Source organism: Delphinapterus leucas, chromosome 1 (assembly GCF_059928025.1).
Source record: "Delphinapterus leucas isolate spDelLeu-1000000601 "Yukka" chromosome 1, BTC_Dleu_Yukka2, whole genome shotgun sequence".
In the NCBI taxonomy this organism is placed as follows: Eukaryota; Metazoa; Chordata; class Mammalia; order Artiodactyla; family Monodontidae; genus Delphinapterus; species Delphinapterus leucas.
Genome location: NC_143129.1, coordinates 48530833 through 48554080, shown reverse-complemented (window position 1 = coordinate 48554080; position 23248 = coordinate 48530833). Strand labels below are relative to the sequence as shown.

The 23248-nt window shown below is 45.5% G+C and overlaps 1 protein-coding gene across 4 annotated transcripts in view; it reads right to left on the bottom strand.

The window, feature by feature from the left end:
- Positions 1-22727, bottom strand: part of SMYD2 (SET and MYND domain containing 2) — a 74601-nt gene extending 51874 nt beyond the window's left edge. For 2 of the 4 annotated variants that reach the window (XM_022593392.3, XM_089909699.1), the window contains exons 1-2: positions 22259-22715; positions 1561-1624 (exon numbers count right to left, since the gene is read on the bottom strand). In XM_022593392.3, coding sequence (XP_022449100.1) covers positions 1561-1624; positions 22259-22431 — 237 coding nt within the window. In that variant the 5' untranslated portion in view covers positions 22432-22715. Of the gene's footprint in view, positions 1-1560; positions 1625-22258 lie in introns of all 4 variants that reach the window. The other 2 variants (XM_022593394.3, XM_022593393.3) reach the window with 2 other exon arrangements.
- Between the last annotated feature and the right edge of the window lie 521 nt (positions 22728-23248).

Below are 23248 nucleotides of genomic sequence, written 5' to 3'. Positions count from 1 at the left end.
TTCAATAGTCTGAACTGTCTGTGAGTTACTAGCTTGCTTCTTTAAAGAACCAGAACGTCATGAGTTATTTCTTCTAGAAGTGTTTAACTTAAATATAGAAACAGCTAACTTATCAGGCCTGGAGCCAAATCATGTCATTCCAGGGCTCACTGATCTCTCCAATGTCACAGCAATCTAACCACAGAATTCTCTGTGTACGATCAGTAGGGGCAAAGTATGATCTCTCCTCTTCAAAAGAAGCCACACTCCCTAAAAACTCAACGACAAACCCATCTATATTCTCACTGCCCCACAGGCTGACAGCCTCTGGAAGCCCACAGGGAGAGGGACCGTGTACGTGGCCTTCAGAACCAAGGCTGACCTTCCCAAGCCAGTGACTCAGCCTGTGTTTCATTCCCGCCAGGGCCCCTGTGACAGGAGCTCTACGGTTAGATGACACTGACATGCTAGACATCGGAGCTTAGCAACCTCTCCCACTGCCAAATAACGCTCCTTGGAGACTTTCAGAGACCAGCTGCATACGGAGAAGAGAGAGAAAAAAAAATGAAATCGTGGGTAATGAGGCAGACCAGGGAGGGGGTAGGGGACAGACGGGAATGACTCCAAGTATGGGAAGAACAACAACAAAAAGAGGTACAGATATGTTGAAAATCCTCCCTGTCATATAGAGCCATTGTTTAATGGCATCAGCATTTCCCAAGGAGTATCAACAGGTTTCCATTAAAAAAATAGTTTGGGGAGGGTATACTGAAGTCAAAGATCATATTCTCCCCAAATTCAAATTGCTGGAACATGGAACACTTTTTCTGTAAAATATCTATGAACATTTTGTATAACTATATAGTATCAAGTAGAAAAGTTTGGAAGACACCACTCCTCGTCCCTCAAAGAATCTGCCAAGAGCTCCTCCAAACTCCCCCTTGAGCTTCCCAGTCCCGTGTTCCGAGACTCCCTTGAGACGTATCCATCAAGCCAGATGGCCCATGGTCTACATGCAACTTGCCTCCTGAACCCACTCAGCACCGACTGCTGCCGAGGCAGCATCCCCAGGTCTCCAGGTCCAAGTTCAGAGCAGCTCGCCTCTGGCTGTACAAAGGCTGTGCCAGGGGCTCACCTAAGTCTAGCTGGAATCAGGCTGGGTTAGACCAGCCCAAGTGCAGCGTGTGGCCTGCTAGAGGGACATATACAAATACAGACCTGTGATAGTAAAGATTAAACAATTTTAAAGATAGCATTTTAACATTTTTCACTGGTCATCTTTGCATGTTCCATCTGTTGCTGGTAGTCTTGGGGGGCAGACTGTCAACCTTAGTGATACACATGCCTGTATCCAACATGGCTCCCCTATTTCTGATCTTCTGTGTGGCCCCAAAATGCTACTGCTGGCTGCCCGTTGTCACCGGCAGCACACAGGGGGACCCAGCCACTTCCTATGCCACAAGGAGGCTTTGTAGCTCTGGCTGCAGGAGGGCTCTGGGATGCCGTGACAAGGACGAGAAGGATGTTGGGTCCCGATCTTCCGAGGAAACGGCCCTCCCTGCCAGCTGGCCCAACACCTACCTGACACTCCACATCGCAGTAAAATGCCTGCTTGCATCTTCCACATTTGGACAATCCTTCTTTCCTTAAAAAACAGAAAGGGCACTGTAGTGTCGAGAGGCAGGGAAACGTGAAGTTGCACATTTTATCATGCAGTAGCAACAGCCATCTGGTCCGAAAGCACAGCCAAGAGTCACCTTACCTTGCTCTCCCACTGATAGGTGGCATTCTCCCAAAGGAGGGTTTGACCAGATTCAGCCCTTGAGTAGGAGTGAGTTAGTCAAAGAGGACACGCACCGACATTTACCGACCTCAACAGCATGAAAGGCACTTTCCAAAGAGACGAATGACACACTCTTTGACTCATGAGCCTGGCCTGGGACACCACAGCTGTTAACATCACCTGCACTATCATTCAATAGTTTGGGGCAAGTCAAAGGCTCTTATGTCCTGATTTTCTCACCTGCTAGACAGGGACAGAAATAAACAAAGCCATCTTGGAAGTTTGTGTCTGTACAGACGGAGGATTGGGTCCACCCACACTGGTGAAAATGCACCGTGAGTGGCAACTTTTAGTATTTAGAGACACAAGTAATGCAGAAGATAGGATGGAGGGTGTCAGGAGCTCAAATGTTGTCTGGGAAGCTAAGTTTAAAAACAATGCAACCCAGCAAGTGGGAACATATTCCTGAATAAAATATTCCCAGATCTGATTGGTATACACATCCACCTTGCCGGTATCCTATTGAGCGATTCTTCTGCCTCGTCATAATTAGGTCAGTCCTCCCTGTTCATTGCCGTATTATTTATCTTCCTGCTTCCCACAGAGGACAGGGATATTGCTGTTTCCCAACTGTTAGGTGCTGGTATGTTTGCTGCGTTAGACAAGCCACAGTTTTTTCAAAAACTGTGAAGCCCCTAAGTTAAACCACATACGATAGAACTCTTAAAAATTTTTTTGAGGTGGGGAACCACCACGTGGTTAAATCAGAGCACTATCTGTAAAGCCCACTGTCTGATTCTCACCCACCACACTGAAGCCAGCTTTCTGGCTTACAGAAATGCTGACACCGCGAAGAGCACTCTTGCTACTGTCAGGGGTGCCCCCTGCCCTGCAGCGGAGCCCCCTCACACCCATCCCTTCTGCAGCTTCCCCGGAGAGCGGATAGTTCATGATATACATATAATCACGCTGCAGAGTCCTCCTCTGCGTCTCATCAGCAAGTGGTAGTCACCACACTACTCCCACGGAATCGGGAAAGTGTTCCAAAAATGCTACTGTTGGAACGAAACAGACTGCCTTGCAGTTTTCATGACAGCGCTTGGGTTCCAAGAAGCAGACTGAAGAATGTGTGGGAGAAAAATGCATCTTGTGGTTGAGGTATAAATAAATGTTCCAAGTTTGCACATCTCAGTGGTTCAAAAAGGAACCCACTGATTTGGCTGAGCGTATTCTCCGGCCTGAAATACCCTCCGAGGAGATACATCTGGACGAGATGCACGGTCCCTGCTCTCCTGCATTTTATGCCAAGAGGAAAAGGACAGATGTGCGTGAAGACAGCCGTGAAGTGAGTTGTGAGCAAGTGCTAAGTGACAGGAACCGTGAAGGAATGCCAAAGGAATGGCAAGTACAGACAGGCAAAGCCAAGGAGGGAACTTTGAAAATTCTTTCCAAAAAGAAGTGCGTTTGGAAATGGACAATGGATGGGTAGGTGCTACCCATAGCAATGTCCATCTGAAATAACCATTAGTTAAGGTTTGGTTTTGCAAGGGGGGAGGTCACAAAACCTCTCTGAGAATCTGAAGCTATTAACTCTCCCCAACAACCCACCTTCTCCCCAACCCCCGAAAAACAACAGCAAATTTTTTGAAATTTCAAAGGCTCACAAGTCACCTAAAGTCTATACATGGACTAGCTCTGAAACTAGAGTTAAGACCCCTTGATATAAAAGACTAGGAAATTATAATGTCTTTATTAGCTCTACACCATACAAAAAAACAAGGATTATATACAGAAATCTTCCTGCACAGATGCCAGCAGTAAAGCTAATATGAAACCAAGGTTTGTTTTCAGTTTCAAGGTAACATCCCAGAGAGAAAAACAGCAATTGGGCTCTGGTGAGCTCGGGAAGAACTCTAGTGGGATTTCATCAACATGATAAATCTCCCAAAGGCCAGGTTTCATTCAGCCCAGCCAGTCACCGAGTCCACGGCCACAAACAATGAAGATCAGGCAGAAAGAGCTAACTTGTCAGGATTGGCGAGAGGTTACACAATTCCTACTGTCCACCCCAGTGGTTCCCAAGATGTGGTCTGTAGACTACTGGGGACCCGGAGACCCTTTCAGGGAGTCCGTGAGGTGAAAACTATTTCCAGAATACTACTACTGCCTTTTCTGTCTTGACATCTGCGCTCTAGAAGGTATAAGGTGCCTGGAGGGTGAAACCTGCGATGCTTTAGTACAAATCAAAGCAGCGGCACCAAACTGTCCAAGTGGTCACTGTATTCCTCACTTCCACACACTACAGCAAGGGGGGTAAAGCCAGTAACACTTAAGAATGTCCCTAATGAAATCTAAAATATGACACAAATGAACTTACTTATGAAACAGACTCACAGACATAGAAAACAGACTTGTGGTTGCCAACAGGGGCGGAGGGGTGGGAGAGAAATGGATTGGGAGTTTGGGATGAGCAGATGCAAATTATTATATATAGAACGGATAAACAACAAGGTCCTACTGTATAGCACAGGGAACTATATTCAATATCCTGTGATAAACCGTAATGGAAAAGAATATGAAAAAGAATGTATATAGGGCTTCCCTGGTGGTGCAGTGGTTGAGAGTCCACCTGCCGATGCAGGGGACGCGGGTTCGTGCCCCGGTCCGGGAGGATCCCACGTGCTGCGGAGCGACTGGGCCCATGGGCCATGGCCGCTGAGCCTGCGCGTCCGGAGCGTGTGCTCCGCAACGGGAGAGGCCACAACAGTGAGAGGCCCGCGTACCGCAAAAAAAAAAAAAAAAAAAAAGAATGTATATAGATATATATATCTCAGAATTACTGTTATACAGCAGAAATTAACACAACACTGTAAATCAACTATACTTGAATAAATTTTTACAAAAAGAATGTCCCTAATGAAGCAGTAACAAATATTAATGTCACTAAACCTCAACTCTTTGGTATGTGTTTTTTTTGACATCCTGAGATGAAATGGGAAGAAGGCGGGAAGCATTTCTGCTCCTACTGAAGGATGAGGGCTCTGTCTCAAGGAAGAGCTCTTGGCCATCCCTGGAGCCATAAACTGAACTAGCCACTGTTTTCTTGAAATACCACTTTTACCTGAAAGAACAACTTTAGACAAACTGATTATTCAGACTTGTGTATCTGGCAGCTATATTATGGAAATGAATGAAGTGAGCCCATCACATCAAGGAAAATAACCAGCAATATTTGTTGCCAATGATAAAATTTGGGCTTTTGAGCAAAAATTAAAATTTCGGAACATACGTCTGTCGCCCTAGGCTTGACAGTCTCTCGTCTGATGAGACTCGTGGTGGTTTTCATAATTATGATTTTTTGATATGGTTTGATGAAATAAAGTTTTAGAAGGTCTACATAATTTAGTGAACCAAATGACCAGTGTATGATGTTTTAAAAATTACGTATGGGTAAAAGAGGCATTCAAAGTACAAGACAGACTAAGGGATTTTACGTATCAGAGTACATAAAATTCACAGATGGCTTCAGGTTGCACATTACAACTAGTCTTTAAGACAAAATCACTTACTGAGTTCTAGTGTTGAATCAAAGAATATCTGCAATTAACTGAAAAGGTTATTAAAATACTCCTTCCCTTCCAACTACATATTTATCTGAGGCCAGATTTCCTTCGCATACTTCAACCAAAAGTACATAATTCTCCAGACTGAATTCAGAAGCATATCTGAGAATCCACTTGTTTTCTGGAAATCCAGACATTAAAGAGATTTGCAAAACTGTAAACCACCACTATTCTCATTAATTCTTTTGTTTTGGAAAACAGTCCTCATAAAAAAAAAATGTTACAGTAACGGTTGCTGTCATTTTAAAATAAATAAACGCTTTATAATATTCTTTATTTTTAATTATTAATACAAATATGGTATTGATAAATACCAAGGTAAATAAAAAAAGCTCTTTGGAGTTCTCAATTTCTAAGGGTAGCGAGGGCTCTTAAGACCTCCGTTATACATATATACAATGGAATATTACTCAGCCATAAAAAGGAACAAAATTGGGTCATTTGTAGAGACATGGATGGACATAGAGTCTGTCATACAGAGTGAAGTAAGTCAGAAAGAGAAAAGCAAATATCGTATATTAACGCACATATGTGGAATCTGAAGTTGGTACAGACGATCTTATTTACAAAGCAGAAATAGAGACACAGACTTAGAGAACAAAGATATGGATACCAAGGGGGAAGTGCGGGGGTGGGATGAATTGGGAGACTGGGATTGACATACATATACTACTGAGACTATGTATAAAATAGATAACTAATGAGAACCTACTGTATAGCACAGGAATCTCTACTCAGTGCTCTGTGGTGACCTAAATGAGAAGGAAATCCAAAAAAGAGGGGATATATGTATACGTATAGCTGATTCACTTTGCTGTACAGTATAAACTAACAGAATATTGTGAAGCAACTATACTCCAATAAAAAAAAGACCAAAAAGTTTGAAAACTGATCTCTTGCAATAATTCCATCAGCTGTGAAGAAGTTATTATTCCCGCTTTTCACATGAAGATATTGAGGATCCTAGAGGTGAAATAGCTAACCCAACACGGTCATTCAGAAGGTGGGTAGCAGAATCAGAATTCACACATCAAGGTACATACTATGTCTCCATCGTGCAAAAATATCCTTCCTTGAGTACTGTGACATGAAACAAAAATAATCTATGTGTCTGGATAACAGTAATAACAAAGTATAAATAGAGGCATTCTTTACTCTGGTCTGCATAATGTCCCAGCTCCAATGGTATCCCATTAATGCTACTTGGCTTCAAAGATGCAATGGGGAGAATCCAGGATCATTTCTGAAAATGAGATCTGGGGAGGGAGCATCCCCACAGAGGGTCTCTCAATCAACTATTCCAGAGGAATCAATGTCACCTGAAGCAGACTGGAATAAAATAAGGATTACTTTTGTATTCAGTCTGTGCAAAGACGGTCCCTCTGCCTCATTCAGTGTGCTAAACCCACGTGTTTCTCAGACACTGGGCCAGTCCAAGCAGGACCGTGTCTCCTCTGGGAACTGGGTGATAGAACACTGCAGCTCTCACAAACAACAGAAAAGCCTTGCCTGGCTCAGAGGCAGATTTTACTGTATATATGCTTATGGAGTCATCTACCTGGCCACATGTGAATTTTTTTAGCAAAGATTCTCCTGAGCCAAACTACCTTCACAGTAGAAAAGGAGAGAAGCTAAGCCAATTACGAAGAGTGAATAGCATAAGAATCTACTTTGATCTATTTGGTAATAGCAGTTCTTGATGAAATGGGGTACGGATGGGAGCTCTGTTTAAATTATCCTGATACGTGCTTCACTTTTTCCCATAGCTTTTCATAGGGAGAGAGGTACACGTTTCATAAGTCTAATGGTTGAAACCCAAACTAAAATTTGCTGAGCTGGAACATGCACTGTGTATGTGTTTGAGAGAGAAAGAGAGAGCTCCTGTGAGAGTTTGACTACTGCTGACTGCAAAGTTTAGCCAGAGAGAAACTTCATATGGGAGATCCATTTTCGCTGTAGCAATATACAGGCTTTTAGAATAAACTCTGGTCCTGCAGAAGACACAGCTGTAAATCTCTCATTTGCAAAGTAACCTGATCTGAATTGTCCATGAGGTTTGGGGAAAGGCTGCAAAAACCAAGAAAAGAAAACTGCCCTCAAAGAAACGATTAATAAAGGTCATTTGGAGGAATGAAGTGAAATAACTGAAAAGGAAGGGAACTAAAGGAAAGTTACTGGTGAAATCACACTCATAGCCTCTTGGAGTGGCTCTCAACCTCGGCTGCATGGGCCTGTCTGGGGGTGGGGTTGGGTCTAGCAGTTCTCATCAGACTGATTTGTGTTGGGAGTTTTAGAGAACTACCCGGATCCAACGTGCTTCCAGAATGCAGAACCACTGGCCTAGGCCTATGGTCATCCATTTGGGTTGAGTGTTTCTGAGTGCTAAATTTGCCGAAGAAGAGCGCTGAAGCGTTCTTCTCTGCAATGCAGACTTTACAATGTAACTCTTCTTGAGGATGACTGGCACACACAGGATGTATTAGGTTGTTTAGCTACCTTGATGATGGTCAGAATAAAGTGGCAGACCCCGTATTTTCGAACTATGACAAGCAAATATTCTAGAAGCCAGGTGCAAATTTTAAAAAAAGGAAGGCTCAGCTTTCTTTCTGCCTCCTCCTGATTCCCGCTTCACAATGTAGGATGAAAACGATGAGTTACTTTTCCTACTTCCCCATCTCAAGTCCTTTCTTCTTTCTGGTGCCGGAGGTGCTGTGCAATCTTGGGCAAATTAGTAATCCTTTCTGAACCTGTTTCCTCCACTGTAAAGATACAGTTTCTACCTCATAGGTTAGGCAAATTAAATGAGAAAATAACCCGTGAAGCCTAGGACTACTAGACTTTTAATTAGCCTTCATTCTTTTGTGTGTGTGTGTGTTTTTTTAAGTGATGTCAACTCCTGAAATATCTTCAGGACAATGTCACTCAGACTCATAGTTAGAGGATTTATGCTTCTAAAGCCTTTGTTTTACAGGCAAACATCTACCCTGCTGTGAATGGAAGGGCTCTTTGAACTTAAGAAATGGTTCTATCCACAAAGGGAGGAAAGAAATGTTACAGGAAAATGCAAGTATCTGATTATTAGCAACTGGGACAGAACTTAGAAGACACGCTCCTGTCATTTTCTACTGGAGGAGACACACGCCGTGTTTAATTTTCTTGCTTTAAAAATTCGGAAGCCACAAAGATCAACAAGTTAGGGTTGTAATTAACAACTCCTGCTAGTTAAATGCGTTGCCACAGGCGCTGTTGGTGGAGATCAAAAGGATTTGATCCTGCAAGCTCCCTCCTTTCTGCTACTGAAATGAATGCTTCGTGGGTTTTGCCCATGAAAGAGAATGATACTGGCATGGAGTGGGTTTGCAATAACAATTACTTTTAACTAACGGTGACAGAAGAAATGACAAGTAGGCTCTGTTGAACAGAGGCAGTCCCAGCCAAATGAAAAAGAGAAAAGGAAAAAAGCCCCAGTGGCGCAATGTAACTTCTCCACGGGTTGAAATAAGACAATCAGAAACAAAGTTAGCCTCCCACCCAGAGAGGGTGGTTACACTAGCAAATTTCTATTTGAGAGAAATAAAAATTGGAGAAATTGTGGCAGAACCCTATTATAACCCTGGTCAGGGGACAAGGATAATATTCAGGGTACTGGTTTTTGTGTAACAGTGAAAGATGCTCCACATAGCACTTTAATCCACAATGTAACAGTGAAAATGGGACCACTTGCTGTGGGAACGTCTTCCCAGAGCAGGGCTGAACCTTCCCCTGGGCATCAGGCTTTGTTCTGAGGCTTGTTAAAAGTTAGAGCCCAGGGCCTCCGGGGAGGCGGGAAATATTTAGAGCAGTAAGGCAGCAACTAATAGGTTTTCCCCAATATTGGAATAGGAGCTGTGATTTACAAGGATAAAGCTGGGCTTGGTGGTCAGCACTGAATGGCTGACCTTGTTATAAAACGATGACCCTGGGGGAAATGGGGTGACGCAGGTCAAAGGGTATAGTTTCGGTTGTAGGAAGAATAAGGATCTACTGTATGGCTCAGTCACTACAGTTAATAACACAGTATTGTATGCTTGAAAGTTGCTAAGAGTTGAGCTTAAGCATTCTTGCCACACAAAAGGAAGTTACCTAGGTGAGGTGATGGATGTGTTGATTATCTTGATCTTAGTAATCACTCTACAACCTCTATGTATATCAGATCATCACATTGTACACTTTAAATATAGACAATCATATCTGTCAATTATTCCTCAGTAAAGCTAAAGAAATACTGTAGACATGAGTCTCCACATCACTGATTCATGAAAAGTCAGGCTCAGCAATGAAAAACGGTGAGGATGCTAATTTAGGATTTGTTTTAATGCAGGCTCTAGTTGAGGTGAAATTTGCCTTTGCCTTAGAAAGAAAAAAATTCATGAGGCTTATGGATAGAGCAGAGAACTACTGACCCTACTGAACAGTGAACATTATATTACTCTTTTCAGCCACTGGACAACACCTACAACCAAGCCTCATCTTGCAGGCCCTGTAAAATCCCTAACAGTTGAACCCTGCCAGAAGAAGAGATGTATGCGCTTTTAAATTTAACATTCTCCTCTGAAACTCTGTATCAAATTTTGTTGGAGATGAGAATGACACTTCCTTGCAATTTGTCTTTGACTTCTCTGATGCCTGCCGATTGAGAAGTCAAAAGGAAAGAAACAGGGGCCATAGGGCACGTGACCGAGCCAACTCCCGGGCACTTGACCGAGGTGACGGTGGCATCTTTGAACAGCTGCGAAGGGCCGGAGAGACCTAAACTCAGAAGCTTGCGGGCTGCCGGCCCGTCTCGGCCTCCGCACACGGCCGTGGGCAAGTCGAGTTCGAACACTTGCTGAATTAAGAGCCCGCCTAAAACGTGATCTGGCCCTCAGTTTCCTCACCTGTGACATGGGTACAGTGTTGCCAGGGGAACAGGGTTGCCTCGGGCCTAGGTGAAGCAGGGTGCATGGAATGCCCTGCAAAGTAAGAAGCGGGGCGAAGGCCCGGCGGGACGCAGCGGCCCGGGGAAGCGGGCACCCCATTCATCTGCCCAGAAAGCTGGCCATGGATCACGTGCCGAGCAGAGCAGAGCAGCGCCCCTCTCCTCGGTTGACTTCAGGCACCACCCGTAGAGAGTGGGTGTGCGGTGGGCCTGCACCCTCTGGGTGCGAACCACTTGACTTTTGCTGTCTTCCTAGATCTTTCCAGCAGCCGTCTGGGGTCAGTGTCGTAGACAGGGAGACTTTGCTGAGGCCGCACAGCCTGGAGTGAAGGAGCCAGGGTTGGACCCAGGTGTCAACCTGCTCAACCCGCAGGCCTTCCAGCAGGTGGCTCCTGTACCCCAAGGGGGCCTGTGCCACGCCTCCAGAAGGGACTCGGCCCTCGTCCATGAGACCCACCCATCACTCGTGTCCCCTCTGTTTCCATCATCAGCCCCAGTGTCTGGAAAACCTTAACAGGTTATGATGCTGGAACCACGGGCTCAGAGTTGTGGGTTTCACCGTACAGGGCAGGGCCTGCCCCTGGGCAGTCTAGGCATGGCCACGTAGGGATCCTTTTCCCCAGAACCTAAGCCACCCACCGCCCGTTAGGATGTCTGGCCCTCAAAAGGAGGGGCTCTCTGACACACGAGATCATCACAACAGACCTGCCTCACTTTCTTTGTTAACAGACTATATTAAGAAAAAAAAACAAAAACAAAAACACAGTTTTAGGGACTTCCCCGGCAGTCCAGTGATTAAGACTCTGAGCTTCCACTGCAGGGGGCACGGGTTCGATCCCTGGTCGAGAACGAAGATCCCGCGCGCCCTGCAACGTGGCAAGCAATCAATCGGTTTTAGATTTACTGAAAAGTTAAGAGTATGGAGTGCCCTCATTACAGCCCCCCACATTCACACACACCCAGGCAAACACACAATTTCCTTTATTGTTAACATCTTACATTAGCTGTACATTTGCTACAATTGATGAAGTGATATTGATACATTATTAACTAGAGTAGTTTGTTCAGAGTTTCTTAGTTTTTCCCCCATGTGTTTCTTCTGTGTCAGGATCCCATCAAGGATGCTACATCACATGTAACTGTCCACCTCACTTTTTCATTCTCAAGGTGCAGTATTGGGAGAGGAGGTTAAAGAAGCACATAATTGCTTAACTTGTTCTCGGCTTTAAGTCTGAGAAAATGCTAGGGAGGAGGCTGCCGCTGGGGGCTGCGTTTTGGTGTTGTGTCTGGCAGGTGCCAGCCGAGTGGGGCACCGGGTCCTGGGGAAAGGCAGGGCCCTGAGGAGGGGCTTCCCTCCAGAGCGACCCTTCTCAGAGCGGCCCCTCGGGTTGGGGTGATGGGAAGTTATGTTTAGAGGATAGAAAATTTCTGTCTGGGGTGATGAAAACATTCTGGACATGAAGAGTGGTGATGGTTACACAAATTTACTTAATACCACCGATTGTAAAGCATTAAAAATGCTTAAGTTTTATGTATATTTTGCCACAGTGTTTTTTAAAGCTGAAAAAATAAATATGCAATTTAAAGAAGAAAATAAAAGGAAAGAAACAACCAATGAGTCCTCTCATATAGGAACTGACAGTAAGCAACAGCCACCATTTCTTCCAATGGGACAATAAATGACAGATGTTATCAACAGTACTTTGTAACGAGCACAATACTAGATCCTCCTATGACTGCCGTTGCCCTAAGTTCTACAACACCTAGGTGATTAAATATCAAGGAAAAGGACAAAATCAAAGTCATACAAATGTAACTATTTAAAAGCTTAAAATGTTCCTAACAACACCCCTCACTTCAACATTCTGGCCACAGAGTAGAAACAGACCATGTAAAAATACCTTTATAACCTAATGATAAGCCTGAGTTCCAGAATATGGTCAGGCCCTCTGCCGCCAAACGTGAGTATTGACTCCTGGCCCCAGAAACATGCGACCTGCTCTAAATCTTGCAAGAAAGTGCACCTTAATTGGTTACAGAAGAATTTTAAGAGATGACACTCTCATCCTCTTCGTTTCATTTTCCTACAGTCAAACAATAAAAAATCGAACTGTCAATCTACTTAGGTGAATTACCCCGATTTTGGACTGGACCTTGATAACTCCAACTTATATATCGTTTGAACAGATACAAATAAAGAGTAAAATAAACATAAAGTACTAACTAAATAAAATGAAGAGATTGTGGGCTGAAGTACTGAAGAGGAAGCTTCATAAAAAGAGATGCTGCAATGTGGGGAGTTCCCTGCGGTCCAGTGGTTACGACTTGGCGTTTTCACTGCTGTGGCCCAGGTTCAATCCCTGGTCAGGGAACTAAGATCCTGCAAGCCTCGTGGTGTGGCCCGAAAAAGAAAAAAAAAAAAGAGATGCAATTTGAGCTGGGTCTCTGTTCAGGATGAACAGACTTAGAGTAGAAGCCCTACCAGGGAAGAAGTCAGAGGGTAAGTAGGGGAATAATGCACAGAGGAGCATTCCTGGTTCAAGTGGACATTGGGAAGAATGAGGAGTGACACAGCACCTTTGTGAGGTACTGGAAAGACCACTCAGATTTTGTTTAGGGTTTAAATGAAAAAGTAGCGAGGGATAACGCTAGACAGGGTGGGAAGAGCACTGAATACGGAGGACTTGAGCAGTCAAGATTTTGTCCTGAAGAAAATAGGGATCAATGAAGGGTTCTGTGGTTATTTATAAGGATTAATTTCCAAGAACAAGCAGAGCTGTATATATATTGGTACGTGATGTACATATATAGATAGGTGACGAGGCCTGTCCAAAGAACCGCTAGTAAAATAAGTTGCAGAAATGAGACTATTCATTTAATAAATATTTACTGAGGTTATGGGGTGCCAGGCCTCAGGCTAAGTGCTAGGCTACAAAGTTGAGTAAGACCTGGTTCCTAAGTCAAGGAGCGAGTGTATGAAGGAAGTATGCACAAGGTGCTATGGGTGCAAGGACACGCGAGTGTGTGTGTGTGTGTGTGTGTGTGTGTGTGTACCACTATAAGCAGTTTGGAGCTGCTGAAATGAAACTAACACTGCAGAGCAAGGTGGACCCAAACATCACCCCAGATGCCCAGCCCTCGGAGCGTGCCAGCAGGCAGCACTGACCCTACAGTGGAATTCTACCAGGGCCACTCTCTGAAGATGCACAGAAAGAGAAGGTGGCAGTGGGCTGCTTTCCCCCTCCGTGCCTAGAAAATATTTAGCAGTTAGGTGCCTTGAAAGGCCTGAACATGTGCCGAAATCAATTAAATATTGAGTGAAATAGGTAGACTGTTTCTAAATCTCTACTACTTTGGGAGCCTGAAAGTTTTTAAGGTGAAAAAACCCTAAAGGTTTTTTTTTTTTTAAGTAGTATTTAGAAATATTTATTCAGGTGTACGAGTAGACTAAATTTCATCAACTTCTAAAAAATGTCTACCCGAAGTGCTGCTGTTTTAACACAATGCAGGGATGCCACAATTTTATTAGACCAAACTATTATCTGATCAAAGCCCTCCCTTAGTTTGCATAAGTCATGAACCAGCGTGTGTGATTAAACTTCTTTGTTAAGAGCTTTCTTTATGACATACTTTATCAGGGTTCCATAAAAGGAAAACACTCAACCCAAAACCTTATGCCTTTAACAAAAAAATCTGCTAAAATGACAAAGTTCAATGCACTACAGTGTCAACTAAAAACTGTCACTTGCCATCTGCCTCTACAAGGATGAGGTCACTAGCCACTGCGGTCGGTGACCTTCGACACCCCCGAAAGGAGTTCGGGGTGGAGATCAGGAACGAGGCGCTCTGTGCTCTGGAAAGAACTGGCAGAACAGGCCTTCAGATAGTTAGAAATTTTCAGAAGATTTTATGAGCCCAATTTCTGACACCTTCTCATATCCAGAAAAGCACTGAAATGATTAACAGAGACATCTGCTCGTCGTGACTAGCAGCAACCTTCCTGAGACTGGCAGGAACCTTCTGCCAAAATGTGTGCTTGACTCCATGTACGCCCCTTCACCAAAATCGCATATACACTGACCTCGTCACACCCCACCTGCTAAGAGCAGTCCCTCAGAGCTCTCTGAGAGGCTGTGTCCCGGGCTACAGTCCTCATTTTGCCCCAAATAAAACTTAACTCACAACTCTCGTGTTGTGCTTTTCTTCAGTCGACAACGGGTTTATAAAGATGAATACAACCTACTGGAATATAAGCTCTGTGGAGGGAGGGTGTCCCTTTTCTGCACAGTTGTTTCCTAGGGATTCAGAACTCAGCGAGGGTTCCATAAATATAAATATTTGCTGAATACATTAAAAAAAGGATCCCTGCTCTCAGGGAGTTTACCATCTGCTCATAATTAAATGTCTCTTACTGTTGAGGTTTTAAGAACACGTGAAGCTATCACCGTGAACAGCAATCATCACTCTGCTGCAGATTTGTGCAACTGACACATAAGAGATTTTTCCGATTGCACAAGGGTGTTTCCTGTACAAACATTGCTGTGGTAAGGAAAATCAACAAGATGCGAGCCCAGGGCCCATATCCCTTGAAGAGCCTTTCCTGGTCCTCACAGACTGAAGAGAAAAAGCTCCTCCCGTCCAAGATCTTTTCATTTTGCCACAGATGGCAACATAACTCCTTGCAAGTGCCTGGATATAAAATCCTTGAGATTTTACTTGACTCAGATGAAAAACTGCATCTTGCTGGTCAGCCGGTTTCTTTCCACCTCTCCCCCCAGGACACGCCTATGTCTTCAGGCCTCAGTGTGAAATTCGCTTCTTGGTAAGCGAGTCGCCCTTATTTTTCCTCTCCCCCACGGTGACTGCTGATTCCCGGGGCTCTGAGACGCCTTGTTCGTCATAGTGCACTTGCTGATACACGCCGGTGGCTCAGCTATCACAGGCGAGCGTTTATTTTGGTTTCTAGGGACTATAAACTTGCCAAAGATAAGCACTTATGGATTCTCCTTCTTTAAAAAGCAAACCCAATCCGTGTTAATAACGTACATGCCATATTTCCACTCAGTCATCTGAAACCTTCCACTTTGTCCCTAGATTTTTATATTAATAAATTGGCACGGGGAGTTCCACAGTATTTTTAAATTTTTGATTGAAGAAAAATCTGAGACACGCAGCTGGATTCTCAGCAAGTGCATGGACTAGAAAGATAAGTTGTTTCCTGAACCCTCAAGACGTTTTGGTATTATTTTCCTGCTAAATTGCATATTTCTGGCCTTCAGAGAAGTCTAGAAGAGATCTGGTTTCCTTCTGTTCTATTGTGTTGGTGTGAACGCCTTTGCAATTGAAAAGGAGGCCTCCGAGGGTGGTAGGAACAGAGTCAGCAGAAGTTACACAAAGTGAGGTGTGTGGCTTTGTGGCTGGTTAGAGCGCCTGTGCTAATGAGGCCAAGGTCATGGGTTCAGCCCCTGAAAAGGCAGTTACTTCAGTCAATTCCCCGCTGGAGGGCTGCACCCCTAAACTACCACAGATTTGCTAGAAATCCAGAGATGCAAGCGTTGGGGATGTGAGTGGGAGAGTGATGGTGGTGTACAGAGGCTTATATTGCGAATCCCTTGAGAGGGGACTGAGAGACCTCTAGTGCCAGAGCTGGCCCCTCTCCAGGGCAAGAGGACTGCTCCAGAAACCACCTAGCCGCCAGGCTGACCAAAGGACGGTGCAAAGTCTGCATCTGGTCAAGTACAATCAGGGTGGCCTGTTCCATGTCTGTCTAGTTCCCTGGAGGTGATCAGGACATATATACTCACAGGTACAAAGACAAATAGGCAAACCCAGAGAGGGGCTGTCTGTGAGAGAACAGGAAATGGGAATGCAGAATCAATAAAAGGAGAAATTCATTTCAGTCAAATTGTCCTTACGCAGATCAGATGAAAGCATGCCTTGAACTCAGAAACGTGATTACTCCACATCTGATGTTCAGAAAACAAGGTGTGTGTATGGGTGGGAGTGACCTCAGTTATTACTGATGACTCCAATTACATAAGGGATATTTGTAATTATTGATTGCCTCCTTGGGAAGCAGAAATAAAGTGGCTTAAAATTGTAATTATTTCATATTTTCTTTATATTGACAAGAAAAAGAAAGGGGATAATAAACCTCAGGCAAAAGAGGTACGTCTCAAACACCAAAATCAAGTAGAAACTTTCTTTGCATTTTGCTATTTCAAATTCTATAACAGACAACGTCACTGTCCCAGGTTCTCACCCGTTCTGAGTTCTCCTGAAGACCAGTTGCTGCCAAACTACAGCCCTGAGCCCTGGATCTTCCCAAAGAAATTTAAGACATTTCTGAGGATCTTTAAAAGAATCTTCTGACAGAGAGTGTGCCATACGCTTGTCCTACAGGAATACCATCCTGGGGCCTCTTAGCACAGCTGCACCATGAATTCTGTTTCCAAACCATGCCCATTTAACCTTGCACAGAGTAGAGTTCTGAAGACTGGGTATGTTTAAGGAAAAAAAAAGGACAGGGGGTTTATACTCTCACGCTGCCCTACCAGAGGGCACAGAAACAAACTCTTTATACGTAGCTATAAACACTAAGATGGTAAACTCGTCTTAAATAACTCGAGCATATTGAAAAATGTCCCAAACCCACAAAAGGACCAAAGCCTTGTATTTCTTTTTACATTTTATCAGGTAATAGTGGATAATACAGAAGAATATATGTAGCTCTTATGCAAATTCCAAAGCATTGGAATAAAAAACCTCTGAACCCAAAGCAGCACAAGATACAAGACAGCTGAATCAATTTATTTGTTGAACTGTTAGAAACAATGCGTTAATCTGTTGAATTATCTCTTGGGGGAAGGGGAAGCAAAAGAAGAGAGGTGATAAAAATTGCATTCACTTGAGAAATCAGAAGTGAATTAAGTCCTGGTGTCCAGGTGTGAACCACACAGTAGATTCAGGTCAAAAGGGGCAGGGAAGGAAAACAACACTCAGAATAGGAAGACATGGTTCCCTCCACAAAGGACACAGAGGCTGGCCCTAGGACGAGCTCAATCAATATCTGACCCCAAAAATGTGAAATTCAAGGAAACAACCTTTCCAGCCCTCAGTTACTTCCTACATAAAATGGGATAAGGTCTTCTCTACACAGGCCATCCTTGGGAGGATCAAAATAAGAATGTATCTGGAATGCTTTGTGAGCTGCAAAGCGCAACACGATTTAAAGGAACGTCATTTTATATGGGATCTTCACATTTTTGTGAGAGGATTTTGTGCAATTGCTTTTGGGAGGGAAAGGTGTTAGATGGTGGTTTTAACTCACCAGGGTTTGAATTTCACTTCAGGATATCCTGCTGCCGTTCTGTCTCTTTCATCTCAAATCGTTTCCAAATGTGCAGCTTGGTCACTGAGCCCTGATAAGCTATAACAGAAACTATGCTCCCGCGTATGAAAAATGTGCGTGTTCTGGCACTCGGCACATCTGAAGTCCTGCAGGACGGCTCCTTGCCACAGCTGAAAGAATCATGCTGGAAGCAAAGAGCAGAGAGGAGCCATGGTATCCTTGCTAGGTGGAAAATTCTTGTTTCCTCCATTTCTCTTTTCAAATATTTGTTTAATCCCACGGTAAAAGAGTATTAAAGTATCTAAGCACTTTGGAGATACACGAGCCTCATTTTTTTCAAAAAGCTTTATCTGTGTAGGCTAATCATATCAGTTCTGTCAGGTTTTGAAAAATACTGAAAATTGATTCCAGATGCCCATTATTATGCTGGGGGACCCAAGGTTGAGAACTGCCACTTTTAACTCTGGGTCAACATGCCATCTGAATGATGACTCCATTGGCCAACAAGATACAGTATCTCCTTCCCAGTTTTCCCCACCCCAATGCCACCACCATAAAAAAATGTCCCTGAAGTGAGACTATGTTATCACACTATTTAACATTTAGCCAAGAGAGCTTATCAAACACGTCCCTACAAGCAAGACACGGGGCCAGTTCTGACAGCTCCCGAAGTGTCCGGGCCGTGCTACGCACTTGACTTCATTGTCTCAGGGCCAGCTCAGTAGGTGGGTGTTAATGTGCACAGTTTACAGATACAGGAACCCGGGAGTTCAGACAGGTTAAATAATTTGCCTCAAGACAAACCATCGGGAAGGGATGAAGCCAGAATTCAAACCCAGTCAATCTGGCACCGAAGTCCCTCCTTTGTAGTCTCTAAATAAACAAAAAACTTGAAATACTGAAATGTTGAAAATGGCAACCCAATACCTCATTATCTACTATACAGATGGCTTAACTTTATACTCTTTCATGTAACTTTTTTAGAGGAAATCTGTTGTCTGTGTATTTTAATCTTCCTACCCATTTCTTAAAAATACATGTAAAAAGATGGAGGGAATCCTTTATTGGAGCATATGTGTCCAATTTTTCATTCAGAGAACAAGATAATTTGAGAACAATCTGAAGCCATTTCTCTCCTCAGAGACTCTCCAAGTCTCAGAGAATGTTCTCGGAATAAGCAGAATCACAGCAGCCCTGGGGATGACACCCCCTTCTGAGAGAAGCTTCAGGCCCAGGGCTCTTTCAGAGAACCTTAAGAACAGAATCAAGGGTTCACATCTCTTAATACTGATTAAGATCAACTAAAGATGACTTCAGTTTGGTAAAACAGTGGGGAAGAGATGAATGCTGCTACAGAAAAAAAATCGGGGGGACATTACACCTGTATAACTGCCGAAATAGGCCATCTCAATCACAGTATTTTGATCGTGCAAACACTTTAATATTTAAGTCAACCACTCTGACTGAGCCAGACAGAATACAAATTTCCTGAAACCAGGTTCCAACAGCTCTAGTCCAAGGAGGTGAAGTGGGCTTTCCTACTTTGCCCCGATACGCTGAACAAACAGACAAAAAAGACAATATTCCTGCCTTTAAATGACCCATGAGTCAAGAGAATGAAAGATCAAGAGGGGTACATCCGCCCTCCTGAGGAACTGCACACACAATGAATATTCAGATGGAACCCAGGGTTACAGATTTTTTCCTTTCTGAGACAAATACTAGCAAGTGTTAAGAGATGTCAAATACCAAGTGAAATATAATGTAAAAAATGTGCCACAAAATGCTGGCCAGGCCAACGTGTGTGTGTGTGTGTGTGTGTGTGTGTGTGTGTGTGTGTGTGTGTGTGTGTGTGTGTGTGTGTGTGTGTGTGTGTGTGTGTACATAAAACGCATCTGAGAGGTCTGATGAGGACAGCTCCCAACTGGAAGACATTTATATTTTTAGGGGCTGCCTTCTAGCAGCTGAGGCAAGATACACATCTTCCCAAGTGTCACCCTGAGTAAATGTGACACAAATACAAACTTTTGTCTGCACTGCCCTGACAGTAAGAATCCCACTCCACTGTGACTTAAGAGAATTCCCATTATTTTTCAACTTATAGAACATAGTTATTCCTGAAAAAAATCACTTATTTTCCTTCAAAATAAGTCAAACCCTGATACAATTAATATGATAGGGAAGATCTGTAGTGGCTCATTTGTCTTAAGCAACGTTATTTACCTTCAACTTCTGGTACAAGAAACGATAAGGTGTAGTTTTCTTTTTATGGGAGGGGAGGGGAAGTCGTGGATTTTGCCCTGTATGCTTCAGTATTTGAGAATTCTGCTCCTACCCCCTGGCGGAATCGTGGGGACATATATGCTTTCCTCTAGTACAGTTGGACAGAACAATTTGTCCTCGGTCTATACAGACAGTTGACAGAGGAAATGGTGTTAAATCTATGAGAATGATCTAGCCACTAATTCCAAACTAATCGCATTTAATGGAAACCAGAGTGGAGTACAAATATATCTCTAATTTCACAGGTATCATGATGTCATCATTTCTTGTGTGTTATTTTAGTTGATTTCAAATGAGTCCTTGGGGAAAGAGGAAAGGAGCTGTGGATATTGACAGAAGTTCACCTAAGCCAGAGAAAAGCTGGGGGAGGTGCAGCAGTCCCACCCCAATGCAGGGAGGGGGTAGCCCTGGTGAGGGATCTAAGGCAACAGTGACACTGATGAATGTCATTCAGAAAAACGGAAAACAAAGGCAAACACTGTCCCATATGGCAAGGTGATTTGCCAAGTTGCACCTTGACTGTACCTTCCTGTTCTAAGGTCGGGGGTGAGTGTAGTAGATAGAGTGTGGAGGCTCACAGCAAAAGAGAAGAATCTCTCAGCTCTGCTTCTCCACTGAGAACCCAGCTGGATTTGATCTTTAATTCACTGGAGGAGTGGTCAGGCAACTACCATCTGAGCACCTACTATGCGTCTGGTACCGCAGTCTTCTCTCCCACGCTGGACCCCAGGAATCACCAGGATCCCTGATGGAGGGAGGCCCCTTCTGTGCTGGGTGACCTTGCTTTGCTCCTGCCACTCCAGACACCCACACTGCTTCAGACTCTGAGCCACAGCAAGGCTCAGAAGATCAAGGGACCAGACACAGCAGCCTTTTTAACTTTGGGAAAACCCAATGCTCACTTCACTCAAACGTCGCAAAGTGGTGCCATGACCCTTTAGCTCTTGGCTCACCAATTCAAAGAGCCACATCACATACAGCCCTTAAGCTGCCCACGGCATGATTCTGTGTCTAGTTCCTTTCCAGGTCCCCCCAAGCGGAAGACAGCTCTGGCAGGGAGTCTGGACAAGACTACTATAGTATTTAGCTTTTGTCCCTTCTTTTGCTCTGTCTTACCGTGGAATGAGAGGAACACGTCTCGGAGATTGAGTACTTCAGCGTGTGTTGGACTTGAGACCTGTATTCCAAAGGTACCCGCAGGACCTCAGGTGGGCTTAATCTAGCCCAGGAATCTCCACTTCAAAGATGAAGAAACTGAGGTTCAAAGAAAGTAAAGCAGGGTCCTAGAAGGCCCTGTACAAACTTAACTCCAATGCCATGCTTCCTGCCTCAGTAATTTTATTGAGCACTTAACTAGGTAGGAAATGGGCAGAACTGAAGACACCAGACTTCATTTTCTTAACTATGGGTGTGACTAGACATACACAGTGACACTTCCTCTCTCGGCATTAGTTTTCTCCCCTGTAAAATGGAAAGAGTGTTGCATTCATGATTTCTAACACGACTTTCAGGTCTGAAACTATCATAAGGCTTGAAGATATAATTATGTGTTGGTGTATGTGAAGATATACACATATACACACATACATGACATGCTACAATTAAATACCCATTCCAGCCATACGTTCTGCCTCATCCCCCCAGCAGCCATGTTTTCCCAGTCCCAAACCAGGGCTAGATACGTCCCACCAGTGCAGCCCCTCTGAACCACGGGTGTGTGGTCAGTACTCCTCTGGCTTCTCTCCGAATACCAAGTGCAGAGGGTGACAAGAAAGAAGAGGGGCCATGTACTTTACATGAAATATTAAGTGTCATTAAGTTCCTTGGAGGAAACACGGCAAGTCTGCGGCAGAAGAGACTGTGGGGCACAGAACACATCGCAGGAAGCACAAGTTAAAGGTGACAGGCTGTGGCTGCGCGAACCTGGGGCCCCGCTGGCAACGCACCGAGTGGGCAGTGCGTGCCAGCGCTGGGAGGAAGCCTGGCTCCAAGCCCACATGTGAAGGCAGGACCCTGCACCTCGCCAGTTTGCACATCCCGCGGGAGCGACTCGGAAAACATGCCGTGCAGGACGTGTGGCGAGAACTTGGCTGGTCTTTCCTAACGCACGTGGCACAGCCGGTCCGGGGTTCAAGGGCGCAGCCCGCCCCCTCCCCCGCGAGCCGCCGGCGCTAGGACCCCGCGGTCCGCACGCACTTCCTCCCGCCGCGGTCCGCCAGCCCGTCCGTGCGGCGCCCCAGGCTCCCGCCCGCAGCCGCCGCCGCCGGCCCGCACCGCCCTACCTGGCGAAGCAAAACTCGCAGTGGTTGCCCCGTTCGTTGATCGTGAGCACGTAGGCGTAGGCCGGGCAGGAGAAGAGCAAGTCCCCCACCTGGAAGGGCTGCAGGGCCCGCAGCCCCCGGCCCTTGCCGGGGCTGCAGAAGCGCTCCAGACCGCCGTCGCCCTCGGCCCTCATGCCGGCGGCAGGGCTGGCGCGGAGGGTCCCCGGCGCCGGCGGAGCCCCCAGCTACGGCTCCCCGCGAGCTGTTATTGGAGAAGCGTCACCCAGAGCCGCGGGGGGGCGGGGTGGGAAGCTGCCCGGCGGACGCGGCGGCAGCCACCGCTCCCCGGAAGGGACGGCGGCACCGCCCGGCCCTCGCGCGCCCCCGGGAGGCGGGGGACCTGCCCGGCGGCCCCGCCCCGCGTGCGGGACCCTCGGCTGCCGCCCCGCACGCGCCCGGGGCCGCTTCCGGTGTGGCAGCTGCCAGGATCTGCATCCCAGGCGGCTCCTGGAAGGAGGGCGGGAGGCGTCTGCGCCTCCGCGGCGTCTCCACGGAGAGCGCTGGACGCTGCCGGCTTTCCGGTGGGCGGGATGGGGTCGCCCGGGGGTCAGGTATCCAACGCCTCCCGGAGAAGCCCGTAGCGTGACCCGCGCTTGGTTAATTGAAGGCGGGGCGGGGGGACCCAAGATGCTTCTCAACCTTAAGTTCAGCTCCTCTGTCCTTGTCAAGGACCCTAGAAGGAGTCCTCAGGGGACACCGAAGAGAAACCGCAATAGCAAAGTTTGACGTGCTGAGGGTTAAAGGGTGCTTCCCCAAGGTTAAAGGTGTTTAAACCCTGTGAGACTTCAAACCTCCCAGAGAGTCTCTCAAGTATTCATTGTGAACCTACTCTGCCTCTGCCCCTCTGGTGGAGTTACTTACGTAGACGGAAAAGGAAATGCACTGGTCAGGCTTGCTCACTCAGTCTCTGCATACAGGCAGCGAGGCGGAGAAGGAAGGAGATAACCTTGC